The following is a 16,076-nucleotide window of genomic DNA, read 5'->3' on the forward strand; positions in this document are numbered from 1 at the left end:
GTGAGTGATGAACAACAAGAGCTGCAAAAACAATAACACTTAACATATTTAACCAGATTACACAGGTTGTCCAGGGCAAGCTCCTAAAATAATTCTACCCATCTGTAACTCTTGCAAGGTTTTACATTTTCTAAAATAGATACCATCACAACATCTCTATGAGAAAACACGAGTTACATCTGCAAACAGGAAACTGAGACAGAGAGAATTAGCTCAAATAAAAGAGTTTAGGATCTGAATCCCAAAATGCCTAAATACTGCCTAAAACCCACAGCTAGGATACTGAAAACCCATCCCACCAACACCCAATACTGAATAATCCCCAATTCTGATCAAGCAGACTGCAAATTTACTCCTGCCTGTCCAGAAAAAGCTCATTTTGAATAGGACTAAGCACCTGGCCCTTTTGTCGTAAGGGCACACGAAGTCTAAGCTCTTGTCTCAATTCTGCCCAGCTCCCTCAGTGCTGAACCAAATAATGGTTTCAGTATGTATATATAATACATGACACTGCACACAGTGTGGGGATCCCATGTAAACTGCAGCAGTGATTTCTTCTAAAAGCACAGTTAGGTCTTCTCTCAAAAAGTCACATTTCAGTCTCCTCCTGCAGTTTTATAATCGCCATTACGATATGGAAGCTGAAGTTTCCTCTACTGCCTTACATTTTCAAAATCCACAGCCCAGTTAAAGTACTCTGGCCAGAGAAAACCATGTTGTGAGAAAGACAGGTTGTTCCCCTCCCTCGTGAAGGGCAAGATTCATGGGGAGGGGACACAAGTAACCTGCTGCTATGTCTATGTGCTGGATTATGCCCTCCAGCCTGGGCACTGACAGATGATCCCTATGGACAAGCTCTAGAGGGCTCTCTCTCCGTATGCCAGCTGGCTTGGATTTCATTCCAACATGCTTGATTCTGCCCTGCTCAGCACAGGGAGTGTCAAGGCACCCAAAATTTAAACAATGCAAAGCCCACATCCCTTCTGGATCAAGTCCAGAAAAACAGAGAACCACATGAGTGCATTTGTGCATCCTGTAAGGTACCCAAACACCTTCAAAAGCCTGATCTAAAGCACTAAGATATGGCAACAGAACAGTATCTGCAATGGCTCCCCAGAAAGTAAAATGCACCCAGGCCCACCCCCTGGCCCTAAAAGAAGGTGACACAGCATAACACATCTGTCCACCGAAACTCCTCTTTCCTCAAAGCACAATGGCCTGATCTATGCTACTGGGAACTGTTCCTGCCTTGTGCTATCCCTTAAACCATGTCCAAGCATTGTTGAGTAGTTTGATTGCTGGCATTGCCTAAAACCACATCAGAGAGCATACTACTGATTAATGAGCACAGCCATCTTTCAGTACTCTAAGACATGCCCTTACCTTCCTTAGTTTACCAGTACTGATATAATTCCTTTATGTCAAAAATCCAGTTTTCTAAGTCAAGGTCTACAAGCAGGTACATTAAACATAGAAGTTAAACTATGTTTAAGGCATTAAACCTCATTTATAAGGAACAGAATTTAAGGGAAACAGTACAGACAAATGGTCCAATCCCTAGATAATGTAAGTTATTGTAAGTTTTGCGGAACTCAGCTGAGCCATATTTGTTTACATAAGTCTGTACAAATATGGGTATGTTGTTTCTGTTAAGTAATTATGCTCCTGGCAAAGAAAAACACTTCTTTGTTTTCATTATTCAAAGCACATTCTTTAGAAACAAACCATACTCACAGGCATAGCCAGAATATGCTGTAAAACTGAATTTTGCTCAGTTTAATTGTCAAAACATTGATCTGGGATGTTACCCTGTGACTGGTCCCCATAAATCAGTAGAAACAGTATTCATTTTGTGCTCAAAGAATCTCATCCTTAAATACAGATGTTGATACACTAAAAGTGAGTGGAATGGAAAAGGTTTCTTCGCCTGTGGGAAGTGACAAACTGTCTGTTTGCTAAACTCCGCATGAACTGGATGAGCTTCCTCCTCTTGCCCTCAGTCACCAAGGCATAGCAGGCTTTCCATGACTTTCACACAAGTCTTGCTGTTGCTTCCCCTAATTACTCTACCTCAGGGTACTTGAGCTAATTTAGTGAGGGTTTCAAGATGTAGCAGGGGGTAGTTTCCAAACCAACAGTGGGTAGAATTTTTTTTCACATATTCCCTTAAAAATATAAATAAAATAACCAAAATGTTTACAACCTTGTCTAATTAAAATCTTTACTTTCTTTTCATACTATACCAGTATCTTGCCATCAAAGTTTTTCTTTAGTGTTTTCTTTTCCAACTTTAATTCTTTAGGCAATGATTTTATATGCACAAAAAGTATGCACTGAGTGCATTTATATTGTTGTTTTCCTCAAAAGATTGAAAATGAAAATATATGGTTTTCCAAATTATATTTCCACTGAAAACCTATTTTTCATAAATCAAAGCTGCAACATAAGTATGGTGGTGATATCAGTGCACTTAACCCTTCAGCTGTCAGTTTCCAGCTGCTAGGAACCTTATTTAAAAGTATTTCTGTTAATCTAGATTTGCATCATTCAAAAAATCAAAGCTGAGAGAGACACAGAGCTTGAAGAAAAATGTGAGGAAGGGAGTGGAAGAGACCAACAGATTTATTTGCATTGCAATTGTGACTGTACTTTGTTTTGTTTTGACAAATATGAACATAAAAACCTTTCCATATATTTTCCTGTGACAGGGTTTGTTATTTCTCACGCTACAAATTTCCAAAGGCCTGCGTTTGGAGATACAAAGTATTTCACTACAGAATTTCAGGGGTTTTGTATGTATTTTACACATGTCCGGTATTACAGACAAAACCTAGTCAATTATCACCACAGTTTCCAAACTGTCTCCTTTTTGAAGAGGGATCTTTTACAAAGTATCACTCAACATTTTAAAAACGTTACAGTGCAATGAATGTATTTCCTACAGTGCATTAAACGGTAATACAGTATTTTAAAGTCAAGCTTATTTGAAGTCAGACTTCGGCATACAGTACACAGTGATCTCTCAGGGGTTCAAACATACATGCTGCTCTGACTTCAACACATTTCATGTCCTATTAGAATAACAGCAGATGCTGATACAGAAAGATTTCCCTTTCCCTGCATAATAGTTTAAAAAAATATTATTTAAGAGAACAATCATGTCTTACATTCTCCTCAGGCAATGAACATATGAGCTGTGGAAGAATGCCTGCCTTCACGACTGCCTCTGCCAGCTCCACGTCATAATCAGCAAGTCTCCCAAGAGCCAAGGCAGCAGTCTGTCGAATACTCGGGACGACATCCAGCAAAAGAGGTCTCAGCAAACACACTACACCTGAGTTGCAGTAGGAAGACAAAAGCCAATTTGGTAAGCAGAAGTTTTACTAAACATTTGCCTTTCCTCATAAAAACACACTAAATAACTCTTCCAGGTAATAAGAACATGTAGGAAATCCAGGTGTTCCGCTGAAATGAAGTTGGCACTTGGATAGCACTGCTGATGTGTAGCAATGTTTCTGCCCACTTGTCATTGGTACAAAACAATTCTGAAATCAAAAAAAGGCACATGTAGAAATAAGGTGTATTCAAATATCTATAGAATTCATCGCAAAGTTTACACAAGAAACTAAGTTATATTCAAACATACCTAAAATGCATGCGTTACCATGTGCATGGGAAACTCCATCTGGAGATCCTGGTGAGAAGACAATGGCATGTCCCTCATTCATCATGCCAGCAGAACCTCTACACTGAATTACACTAAACTACATTTCACCTGTTGTAAGCAATGACTCATTTGAAGACCAATATCCATAATACATTACACTCCAGACAGAAGAGTTGTAGATTTTCTTATCATATTATTTATGATGTGTTTTCAGTGATGAGTGCACATTACATCAGCTAATGTAAAACATAAACATAATGTAAACATAAAAAATGTGAAAGTAGCAGCAAGGGAAACTGTAAGAAACTACAGACTGAATGACTGGATAACAAAATGGCAAGTGAAATGGAACTCATGCAGGGAACCCAACTCCAAACTCATCTATGCAGTGATGGACCCAAACAGCTTACTACCAACCAGGAGAAAAATCTCAATGTTAGAACAGAGAGCTCCATAGAGATCCCAGCTCTTGCTCAGTAGTAGAGGAGAAACTTTACCTGCAGAACTATACAGAGTGCTCAGGATTATTGGGAAAGGGGTAGAGGCTAAAGCAGAGGTCATCACTATCCTACATTTAATATCCTCCACTAAAGTAGAACTGAAAAAAGTTCAGTGAAAAGGAACAAGGATGATCAAAGATGACCAATCTGTATGTGGAAATTCTTACTGTTAAACTAAACTCTTCAGTAGAGATAGAAATGAGATCCAAACAGTTATATAAAGAATGTGATTTGTAAGGTTTGGGAAGGGAAAATTACTTGCATTGTGATCCCTAGAATGAGCTGTGCCTGTAGCAGCCAGCTCCACGAATTAACATTTTGGAGCTTTATACCTTACCCAGAAAGCAGAGGTCTCTGAAAATGGAGATGTGATACAACAGAACAATGAACACTCAGAGCTACAGATATCTTCATATCAGCTCTCTCAGTCCTTTCCACTAATTTTTTTTACAAATATAAAGATCTAGTTGAGCAACAGTGAAAGAAAGCAAGACTTGCCTTCTCAAGGGCTCCTGTGGTTATTAGCACTGAACAAAGACCTTTTGGTGTGACAGTGCCACAACAGGGGATCACTGCCTAATGGCAAGCAACAAACACCCAGGTGTTCAACAGGCACTCCATGACAAGGAAAAGCTGAGGACCTCAGAGCAAGGAATAGTCCAAAGGGATGCAGGCTATAACAAGTTACACCTGTGGCATACTTCTTTCCCTAAAAAGAAAAAAAAAGTAAGTAGAGAAGCAGTAAAATTCTCACTTTTATTTTACACCAAAACCAAATTGCTCCCAGCAAGAAGAAAACAGCTGAATCATTTATACATGGCTCTGGAAGGGGCTGGAAGGAGGACACAAAAAACTAACCATGGAGGCCATACTATCCACTAAAAAATTTTTAGGAAGGTCAATACTCGAGACAAAAGCTGCACTCTCATGAGAGGTACAGCCTCCCAGCATGTTCACAAGACAAAATAATACAGGTTTCAGGGGGACACATAACAAAAGCAAGTAAACTGAATCTATGGAAACAGGTCTGTAATATAGTTGGGGTCTGTTCACCCTTCTGTTAAGCCACTGGGATGTGAAAAAGGCCTCCTGTGTACCAAATGACAATAGACCCTCCAGTATTGTAAGATCAATGTGAATTCATTTAGCACTTGCAGAAATCACTTCTTCAGAATGTAGTCATCATACTGACATCTCATGAAGTCTACATGGCAGGTATAGTTATTAGCAAGTTATGCTTCATATCAAAAACCACCAAATACTTTAAATGACAAATGAGAAGTAAAAACAAACATATGAGTTGGGGCCAATGCCACGTATCATCTGTTACCTTCTAGTCAGTCATCTACACCATCTGGGGGAGAATATTTTCTTGTCCTTCCCTCTAACATCAGTTGCATGGTCAAACAGCTGCTGAAATTCCTAAGGGGACCTCACACTGTTTTTATGATCTACATTGAAGGTATTTCAGTGAAGCAGGAACTGTTAGAAGTAGTTCACTTGCATTTACTGTACAGACATCACATTTGAGCTCTTGACTTGAGATAATATGAAAACAAGATTATTTAATAATCAAAAAAAAAAAAAAGAAAGGGGGAAAAATAATTTTACTAATATAAAGGAGCCTGTCAGAAGTGGTTGGGGGAGAGGGAAAGGAACACTTCAGCCTGCAGTGTCCTGACCCTAAAAAAGCCAAGATCCTGATGGCTGAGATATTAAACCACGATGTGTCAGACAGTTAAATTCTGATCACACAGACAGATTCTGATAATCTCAAATTCAGAGAAATTTAAAGATACTACAATCACTTTACCCAGGAGCTAGGTCCAGGCCATGTGACACATTTCTGACCTTTATAACATACCTAGGCATGGCAATATGTAAAACAACATTTAACAAGGTTACATACATACATGATTCGACTTGTTCCAAATGTAGGATTTATATATTTTGTATTTTCAAGATTAGCTGATACAGCTTTCACTTTTAGAACAGCCTAAAAAGCCTTCAATCTGAAAATTCTTCCAAGCAGCATGCCTCCCCATGACCAATGCCTTTCATTTCATGACAGTATAAACCATGTAAAGTTTGGTATTTAAGCACCAGCACAAAATGTTCTACTGCAAATTACTTTAGCTGGTACAACTTATAATAAGGAAAGAGATGAAAAATGAAATGGGAGTTACTATTTGAAGAAAGGACACAAAATGTTGCAACACAGTTAGAAAAAAACCCCAGGTTTAGAAATAATAGCAACTGTCCTGATCCTCAAGGAGACTGTATTTTCCTAAAGTCATGTTTGAATGTAAGAAGAGACAGTGGACAAATAATAATAATAGAATGAGTTTTGGAGAAACAAGACAAAGAAAAAAACAATTCCTGGTGCTGTACAAGCCTCATTCACATCAAATTAACTGAGAATTGAGAGAAGTGTATATATAGGCCTAGAACATGCCTGGGCATTGAACATAATTAAAAGCTTTTACTTCTACTTTCCAGCTTCTCTTAAAACCACTTTCTCTGTGTCAAGATGCTTTCCATCACCTCCAATTACTCTGCAAAACCAACTGCTTGAGGAGCTTTAACCACTGTCATAATTTTTGTACCTTCAGCAGACCTAGTATTTCTTTCTTTACAGCACTTTAAAAAATTAATTAATTCTGAGAGTGTGAAAACAGCTACATAGAGATCCTACAGTCTCCATTAAAACACCTATAGGAAGCCAAGATATCCAACCTTTTCCTCTATGATTTTGAACACGGTGCTGTAAAGGACAGATGTGCCTGGCACAGGATGAGGCTTTCCTGCACTGGGCCCAGCCCAGCTCTTTGTTCCAGAGACAGCTGTATTTGGTGACCTCCTCTATTTGATCTCTTCCTTTCATCTATCCTGTTTACAGCAAAGTCTACTCCTCCAAAGAGGTCCAAGCCAGGATTCCTATCAGCATTTTTAATTAAATTCAAATGTATTTAACATTACTAAGAGCAGGAAAATAGGCAAGAAACTTCCAACTACTTCCTTTTATCTTGACCATTCACTCAAGTGAACAGGGCCATACAGATCATGGAGTAGCAGTGTCTTGTTGCTGAAAACTTTAGAACTCTTTGGTCTTCTTCTAAATAAGTCTGTTGTGACAGCAGTAGGAAATTCATTAACTCTAATTCAAAAGCAACTACACAGAAAGTAAACTACAAAATAAGGCATTTAGACTATTGGACTAGATTTATTTTGGAAGAGTTCCCACTAGCACTCAGAAACTGAGTAACAGAGAATTACTGCCAAATATTCTCTCTTGCATCACAGAACCTTGACTGACATTGGGCAAGGAACGATTCCCCTTTCTATCCTCAGTTTCCCACTCAAATTTGTTTCAAAGAATAACACACTTTAGAAGCTGAATCACTCTTAACACAAATTTCTCAAGTGGAGCTGCTACATACAGGCCTGATGCACTTTCTTTTAGCAAGTGCTGGCTGCTGCCTATCTGGAAAACAAACAAACAGAAAAAAAATCACTCAGAATGAAAAAAATTGGAACCTGCTGCTGCCCTAAGTTTCTATAGGAAATAAACAGTCACTATTCTGAAGACAACAATCTTTGCTTGGCCATTTTGATTTTTTGGGGGAAAAAAACTGGAATTCATGCAACGTACTTCTACCCTCCTCCCAGTCCCATGAAATCCCTATCAAACTTGACTAGTCACAAGACAGAAATATCACTACACTGGAAATTCTTTCCATTTCTGCATCTGAAGATGATTACTCCTACCTTATCCTCCTTCCTTAAAGGAAAAATAATTTCTGTTTGAAAATGTGGGAAAAAAAGTTGTCTCTAGACACTCTTGTCTTGAAGATGCTGTCCTCTTACTTTATGCTTTGAACCAAGATAACATCTTCTCGTTTTTGTGTGCTGCTACATTTAGAACATTCACAGAGCTAACAGTAGTACTCAAACATTCACCATATCAGCTTGATTTTTCAGAGCTCTTCATGTCAAATTCAGCTGACTAAACAAGGAAATAAAATGGAAATTTGTTTCTGCCTCACCCCAACACCGTATCTTCAACAACCTTTTTCTAGGAACTCCATAGCAGTGAGTTTTAAATCCCCTGCTTAAAACAAATTTCCCAGAAGAGCAGTGAGATAGAATTTTCACACTCATTCGTCTTGACACAGCCTCTTCCAGAGACAGCAGAGTATGCAGGTCTCAAGTACATACTCCTCAAGTGTGACTTGTCACAAGAAAGGACTCCTCACTGCCACAGTTCCGTGCACAGCACAACTACCATCCTCCAGAAATCAAAGGGAACATAAATGCAGTTTGGTAACAGAGACTGGCTAATCAAGTAATTCATACAGCAACTACCAGATGGTGTGGGACAAAATGAGATTCAGTTTGACAGTATCACTGAAGATTCCTAAAGGATCAAGGAACAGTAAGTTTCTCCTCCTTAGATGCCAGACCCTGTTTCTGCATTAATGAAGCAGAACTAATCCTGTTACAAGAGGACAAATTTCTGAAAATATCCCTTATAGGGCTGTTAGTGGCCACCATGCAATGGTGCACAGACACACCAAAACCAAGGTGGTCACAAGGAGCTGCTTCTTTTAAATGTCCACTTGTTAAGATGAGACTGAAGTTTCTGAAAAATTCTGGGTTTGATATTTTACTTGCAAATCTCCAGACAGGCCAGGAGACTGAGAAGAAGAGGAACAGTTGAGCTTTCACTTGATTTGAGTTACAGAAAAACCCTCCAGCTTCAGCTGCATTTATTTTCTCCTTCTATGTCACCTCTCTTGTACTTTCCTTAAAGCAGCCTTCTTCTTCCCTTCACCTGGCACCACAATTTCATAAAGCCTTGGGGAAAGCCACTCTCCACACCTGATCTACTACAACTGCAAAGACAACTTTTGTCTTTTATGCCACATTGCATTATCCTCTCCCACTTCTCCTGCTGCTAAAGCTCAGTAAAGCTTTTAACTCAAAATAAAAATATTTTAGAAACCACAAAACCAAAACAAACAAACAAACAAACAAAATCCCAAAGTTGTGTGAATCCCTTACAAAAGAGAGTACATAAATTCCAGTGTTGAAACTGGCTACTTTGGGGCACTGGAGTCGGTCCATGCATATCCACTTGCAAGATGCAAATGCTCACAAGGCTTTCTATTAAGCACAGTGCTATCAAATAATATTATTTATTATTATATAAAATATGGAACTATATCCTAAAATTCCATCCTAGGGTCTGGTTCTGATTACACAGGGCCAAGTGTCCAACTGTCACATAGTACATTTAAAATACATGTATCAGAATGAAAAATTGAGAAAAGCATGGGCAAAAATATTCCATGTAATTGGAGGACAGAAATCAATTTGAACAGCATTTTCTTAAAAATAAAGGCTCCTAAAACCCATCTTGAGATTTGGAAATATAGCTTTTACAACCTATCACCAGTGGAATAGATCTGGAGCCAGGAAAGAACTAACACTGATGACATCACCTTTACCTACAGAAAAACACAAAACAGGGGAATGTCTGCCATGCCACAGGGGCTGCTGGTGGAGCCCTGGTCTGATTCAGGTAAGTTGTGCCTCCAGGCTTTAACCTCGAAGCACCTTGATACCAGGCAACAAAAGGGAGACCTGGGCTCAGGGCTGTGGGCTGATGGATGGACAGTAGCAAGAGATTCACTGAGAGAAGATCTTCATTTACAGTGACATTTTGGAACTTTCCTGGAACCCTGCAGGCTGTCCAGCAAGGCAGAGGAACAGCAGTTGAAGTTATGTGCCCGAGATGATAAAAATACCCCAGCAGCAATGTGAAGGGAAGCCAGGTGTGCAGGGCCCCAGCACAGAGGCTGCTGCACCACACAGAGCTGATTTTCCATGTTCCAAACTCAGCTTTCCCCATGACTTCTGCAGTCATTACACTTAAGAATGTAATTAGCCCCAAGAAAGGGGTTAAAGAGCTTTAACTTCAGAGTTAAAGTAGCAAGACTAAACTGTTTCTTAATCACAATGATAGCCTTAAATAACTCACATATTAAAAGCAGCATTCTCATCACCATACGTTCTAACACAAGATAAATTAATTTTTTTTAAAAATCAAATAATCAAAAACAAATACACAGAAGTAATTATTCTGATACATGTATTAATCCTGAATTGTAAATGCCTTCCAAAAAATCAAAACAAAATGCAATTTCAAAGGGGTTGTTTATTTACAGTGCACTGCACTTCACAAGGAAAAAACCTATGAATTAGACCCTCAGTGACTACCACTGTCACACACATACTAGAAGCATTTCAGCTTTTCACCCAGCTCTTCTAAAAGACAAGCAGCTGCCTAAATCTCAGTGCAAGAACAAGAGCTCAAGTTCATCTGCCATTATTACTGAAAATAGCCTGTTTCTTGGATTTTAAATTTTGGAAGGATGAGGAGATGCAGAGCTGAATAGTGCATTCCGATACCAAACTCCAGGAGTAGTGGCTGCCAAATGAATAGATTTATTTTTAAAGACTATTTAAAGTCATTACTATCAAAGTAGCTTTTCCCATTAGTCAGCAGCCCTCAAGAAACAAGATTTGATAAAATGTCTGTCATTATTTCACGTGTATATTTACTAAGTGAAAAAGGTTTAGGAGTTTTGGAGCAGACTTTTCTCCCCAAGTATCAACTAAGTAAACATTCAAATGACAAATCCTATAATTATTCATGGTAGTATTTAATCATAGGGAACAACTTTATCAAAACAAAACAGAGAGCTGGAAAACCCACAAAAGAATCTCTCTGATCATTCTTTCCACACTTTCTTGCCAACAGAAAGCTGTTAAGCTCCCAGGCACTAACCCCCCCCAGGACATTCTTGACCAGGAAAGAGCCAGTGCCATGCAAATGTGTTGAAGCCCAGGGCCAGATTCCAGTTCCTTGGCTGCAACATCTTTGGGATTTCTGCCCAGTGGGAAAAGCAGTTCCAGAACGTGCTCAGATACAGAAGCTTCAGAAGACAGATGCCCTAAGAAAAGCTGGGCTTCCTGTTGGCCCTGTCAGACCTTTTTTCCAGCTTCCCACCAGTTTTCCTTACAGGTCATACATAGCAGTCTCCACAAGGATGGTACCTTAAGGTTTCTCAACAGTCAAGCCAGCATAAGGAACTGGTGCCTCTGACCCTGGCTGCAGGCTCCAAATATGCAACAATACCACTGCTTGTACCCAGTTTCATACCACAGGAGCAGGGCTTAGAGGGTAGTAAATAAGTACTTTTTCAACACTTCTTTGATGATGTTAGCATGGTGTCCAGAGACACCTCCACAAAGAACAAGGTCTCAAAACAAGTATTTATTTTCCTTATAACATGTTAAGTATTTATCAAAAGGATTTCTAAAATGGGATCAGATGCTTTATTCCTTGAACACTCATCTTTCATTCTTATTCCAGGAATATAAACTGAGGCCACTAATACAAGAGTACGTGACTGTACACTTTAAGGATTTAATTTTGTTCAAATTCAAGTCACTTGCTTTTGCCAGAAAGATACTAAACCCTGACAACTTTTGAGATCCAACAAAGAACCCTGCAAGGTGCCCCTGATTCCTATAGCTGATGTAAAGTAACAGTGGGCAAAGACTTTCCTCATCTTCTTAAAACAGCCATCTCCATAAAGGATGGCTAGAATTCTTATTCACCAGAATAAGAAACAAGCCAAAATCCCTTTTAAATTCAGATTTATACAGCGATACACATATAGACAGGCATCTTACTTCAATCATTGCTCCAGCACTCACTAGAGTAAGATCCTAAAAGGCACACCAGTTATCTGCTAGACCTCGATGTCCCAAAATATTTGTTTTAATAAAAAGACCAATTCTATTTGGTGGGATGTTTTAAAGGAAAACACTTAATCACATATAAATTACAGGGAGGTTTTTAAAACTTGTATCTAGCACACCCAGTAAAGGTCAAAATTAACAGCTCTCATTGCAATTTTATAACTACAAAGTATTTTTAAAGACACAGGTGGGAAAGATGGTAAAATATTTGTGGGCCATCCAAATAAATTGTAACAGCCGTATTTGCATACATTCCCTTCTTGTCCAGCATCTGAAAAACTAAAGCTTGTAGAAAAGCAGTTCATGACCAGAAACAGCTGAGTAGAATAATCTACACAAATGCACATTTCCACATTACTACCCTGAGTCTAATCCTTGCAAATTTAACCTTCAGACCAACACCAGCTGTGTGCAGAGGAAAGTTTCAGGCCTCTGAACTGATTATTTGTTCTGCACAAGCAACAAATCAGTTCTGAGGTAAAGTTACCAGCCAGATTACATTAAATAGTTATTTTAAAAATAAATACAATGCAATTAAAGTTAGCTTGGCACTTTGATTGCTTTCTTAAAATAGAAACTATCTGCGTTTTTTAAATTCTGTGCTGCAAGAAGCTTGCCTGTTTAGGATCTCTCTCTGGGACCTGCTAAAACCAGGACTGTAAAAGGACACAGAAGGACCTCTTCATACAAATAAGGCATAAATCATTCCTATAGCCACGATGTCCTCTTGGCAAACAGAGATCACTTGTATAAGCTACAGCAGTGTCATTAACTCACCAAAAGATGGAAAACAAAACAAATATTCAAGAGCCGCAGCAAGGTAATACAAAAGGCCTGGTATCAATATGCCACTCCCATAATGAAAGGAAATGTTTCCTTAGCAAGAATTTAAGTGATAGATTTTTAATAAAACAGTTCTAATAAACTGTTGTAAACACAATAACAAAGTTGTAAATATTTACACCACTGATTTTCTTTTTCATTTGTTTGTTAGATGTCATTGTATTTGAGAAAAGACTGATAACTTTATTAGATCTGGGAAACAAGTATTAAAACAAAATCAAGACACACCAAAACACAACCAATTCATGAATACCACATGGCAAACCAACCACTGATCTACAGCACATTTTCAAACTGTCATTCAGGTAATCAATTACCAGGCACTTCTTTTTCCTCTTTTAAGCTCAGGAACTTTGGCCGAGTGGAGTAGACCTGCCAGATGCCAGCAGCACAACAGCTGGTAGAAGTGCTCCCGCAGCTCCTCTTTCTAAAAATGTTCAATTTGGTTCATGACATCCCATGACAGCAATATAACAAAATCAAATTCCTCCTAAACCGAGCCAATCTGCCGGCAGAAAGCATTGAAGAATTTAGGAACAACTTGTAAAGCCAGTATAAAAATTTGTTTATGCTAAAAGTAGAATTTCCTTGGCAAATTAGAGCTGGCTTTATCGGTAATTCCAATCTCTGTAATTTACATTAAGCTGTATCAGAACCGGGAGGTAGTAAATTTGAAAAATTATTATTCTGAGAACTTTTCCTTGAAATAAACCGGAGGTTCCAGCCAGAGACATCGACCCCCGCACAGGCACACGGGGCACCCGCCCGCCGCTGACCAGCGCAATTTACTCTCCCTCTGCAACAAGGGGGGCTCGGCAAGCAGTGGGGGCCAAACCCTACTGGGAAAAAATCTCCGCAAACTGAGCGGCCAGCGGGGGAGGAGGGAGATAAAACAAAAACCTGGGAAAGGCCGCGGTGGCTCCGCTCTGCCCCTGCCCCCGCCCCGGGGCCGCAACACCCCGGTACCTGCACTTCGGAGAGTGTCGATGCTCTGCGGGCGGGCGGCGAAGTCGGCCACTGCCTGCGCGAACTGCGACCGGGCGCGCTGGTACTGCTCGAACACTGCGGGCGGCAGCGCCGGGTCAGCGGGCGAGCGCCGGGTCAGCGGGCGGGCGCCAGCCCCGCTGCCCCGGCCCCGGCCCCGGCCCCGGCCCCGGCCCCGGCCCCGGCCCCGGCCCCGGCCCCGGCCCCGGCCCCGGCCCCGGCCCAGCCTACCTTGCAGGACCTGCCGCTGGCTCATGGCGGCGCCGGGCGGGCTCCGCGCCCGCGGGGATTTCCGCGCGATGGACGCGTCTCCGCGGCAACCGGGCGGAAGCCGAGCCGGGGGCGGGGCCTCGCTGGTGACGTCACGCGCCCGCCCGCCGCGCCCTGTCCCGCTCCGCCCCGCGGGGCTCCGCACGCCGCGCTCGGGCCGTGCCCGCGGGGACGGGACGGGACGGGACGAGCGGCGGCGGCTGGGCGGGCTGTGCCCCGCACACGTGTGCCACACTCTCCCGCCCGGCACGGCCGTGGCTATCGGCACCTACGGAGGTTCGCGGGGCCGAGCGGACCGGCTGCTCCGCGGAGAGGGGAGCGCCGCTGTGTCACGCCTGTAGCACAAACACAGCACCGCACCTGCGGGAGGGCGTCAACACGACGTGACATGAAAACGAGTACAGGCACTGTGCGCACTCACCGCCCACCGGCACGCAGTGCTGCTCCCGGGAGCGCCGGGGAACGCTGGGGTCGGGCACGGGGGGCGCAGCGCCCGCGGGACGGTGCCGGGCTCAGCGCAGGGACGTGTCCGGGCCACAGCCGAGGCGCGGCACCGAGTTGCACGCCGCGGAGGCTGCCCGGGAGATGTCGGACGGCCGGACCGGGGCCTGCCCGCCCCCGCTGACGTTTGGGAGCGGCGCCGCGGGCGCCCCGCCGGTGCGTATCGGTGGGACGCGCTGCTACCCCGGGGGTGCGTCCCTTGTTCCGCTCCGCTGCTGCGCAATTTGCCAAGGGCTCGGCGGGCAGACAGGGAGACGGTCGCCGCTCTGGCGAAATCCAGCGCATCTCCCGGCAGAGAGAGGGTCCACCTGCGTGGCTCCCGCTTCCCTCCGCTCCCTGGGTGGGGAGGGAAGATAAAAACTAAATAAGAAAAATAAGGACAGCTCGAAGCTGCTTGTCCCCCGCCGCGCCTTTATTCTTCGTGGTGTCCTTTGATTTTAGTTTTTTCTTTCCTATTTCACAATCGACGCGATTCCTCCTCGGGGATCTCCGCTCTTGCCTTACTCCGCCGCGACGACCCACGCAGGGAGTTTTTGCGCCTCATGGGGAATAAACTTGTCCCGCGCAAGGCCGCGGAGCCGCCCTCCACCCACGGCAACGGAGCGCGGCGGCGCCGGGGCGGTGTGGGCAGCGCGGACGCGCAGGGGCGAGCCCGTGGGTTCCAGCCTCCGCCGGGAGCCACGGGAGTGGCAGAAGAAGCGCCGTGGCCCGCTGAAGGGAAGGTTTTGCTCAGACGATACAGAGCGCAGTGCACGATCTGCCCCAGCGCGCCCACCCGCGCAGAAGACACGCGCAGCGGCCGCTCCGCGCCCCGCTCGGCAGCAGCGGCGGGAGCAGCATCCGCTCTCTCGGTGCGGGGGGAGCAGCGTGGGAAGGGGCACGGTGGGGATGGATGGTCCGGCAGCAGCCCTCTGGCTCTGCCTGGCACAGACACAAAATATTCCTGTGCGCTAGAATTGGGGGGGAGGGTTTTTTTTTTTTTTTTTTTTTTTCCAGCAGCTTATCGCTCTGGTAGATAAGTTTCCTAATGCCTTCCACTTTTTCCCATCTTGGTGTCCGGCCATAAGGACTAATTACGAATAATTTCCTTAATTACTGGTTGGCAAAGACATGGTTGCATCTATGAGTAAACACAGCCTTGGAGGTCTGTATAGCAACTAGTGCAAACGGTGGGACTGGAAAATGAAATCAGTGTTATAAGGGTTTGAAGAGAAATAGACTCTACATCTCCCCCAGTATCTTTTAAGGGCGATTCCCAAGACGCAGGATACTTGTGAACTAAAGTAATAGTTAGCTCTCCTATCGATCAGGCTGCTCCAAGTGAAATTGTGATCCACAACAGAAAATCAGAGTTAATAGTCAATAAAGAATGTCGCTTTCTGTAGCCACACATTATTGCACAGTGGCTTCAAGATTTCATAGGTGGGTAATTTGTCCTGCAAAGCTGCAAATGTACAAAATCAGAAGACTGACACTAT

At 42.8% G+C, this 16,076-nt stretch overlaps 1 protein-coding gene across 11 annotated transcripts in view; it reads right to left on the minus strand.

Annotated features, from left to right (window-relative positions):
- Positions 1–14,785, minus strand: part of SPAG6 (sperm associated antigen 6) — a 37,388-nt gene extending 22,603 nt beyond the window's left edge. For 2 of the 11 annotated variants that reach the window (XM_032746642.3, XM_030264532.4), the window contains exons 1-3: positions 14,059–14,296; positions 13,810–13,905; positions 3,168–3,334 (exon numbers count right to left, since the gene is read on the minus strand). In XM_032746642.3, coding sequence (XP_032602533.1) covers positions 3,168–3,334; positions 13,810–13,905; positions 14,059–14,083 — 288 coding nt within the window. In that variant the 5' untranslated portion in view covers positions 14,084–14,296. Of the gene's footprint in view, positions 1–3,167; positions 3,335–3,415; positions 4,165–4,665; positions 4,877–13,160; positions 13,271–13,809; positions 13,906–14,058; positions 14,297–14,518 lie in introns of those variants that run through there. The other 9 variants (XM_072925453.1, XM_072925452.1, XM_072925454.1 and 6 more) reach the window with 9 other exon arrangements.
- Between the last annotated feature and the right edge of the window lie 1,291 nt (positions 14,786–16,076).

This window comes from Taeniopygia guttata, chromosome 2, assembly GCF_048771995.1.
Source record: "Taeniopygia guttata chromosome 2, bTaeGut7.mat, whole genome shotgun sequence".
NCBI classification, from domain to species: domain Eukaryota; kingdom Metazoa; phylum Chordata; class Aves; order Passeriformes; family Estrildidae; genus Taeniopygia; species Taeniopygia guttata.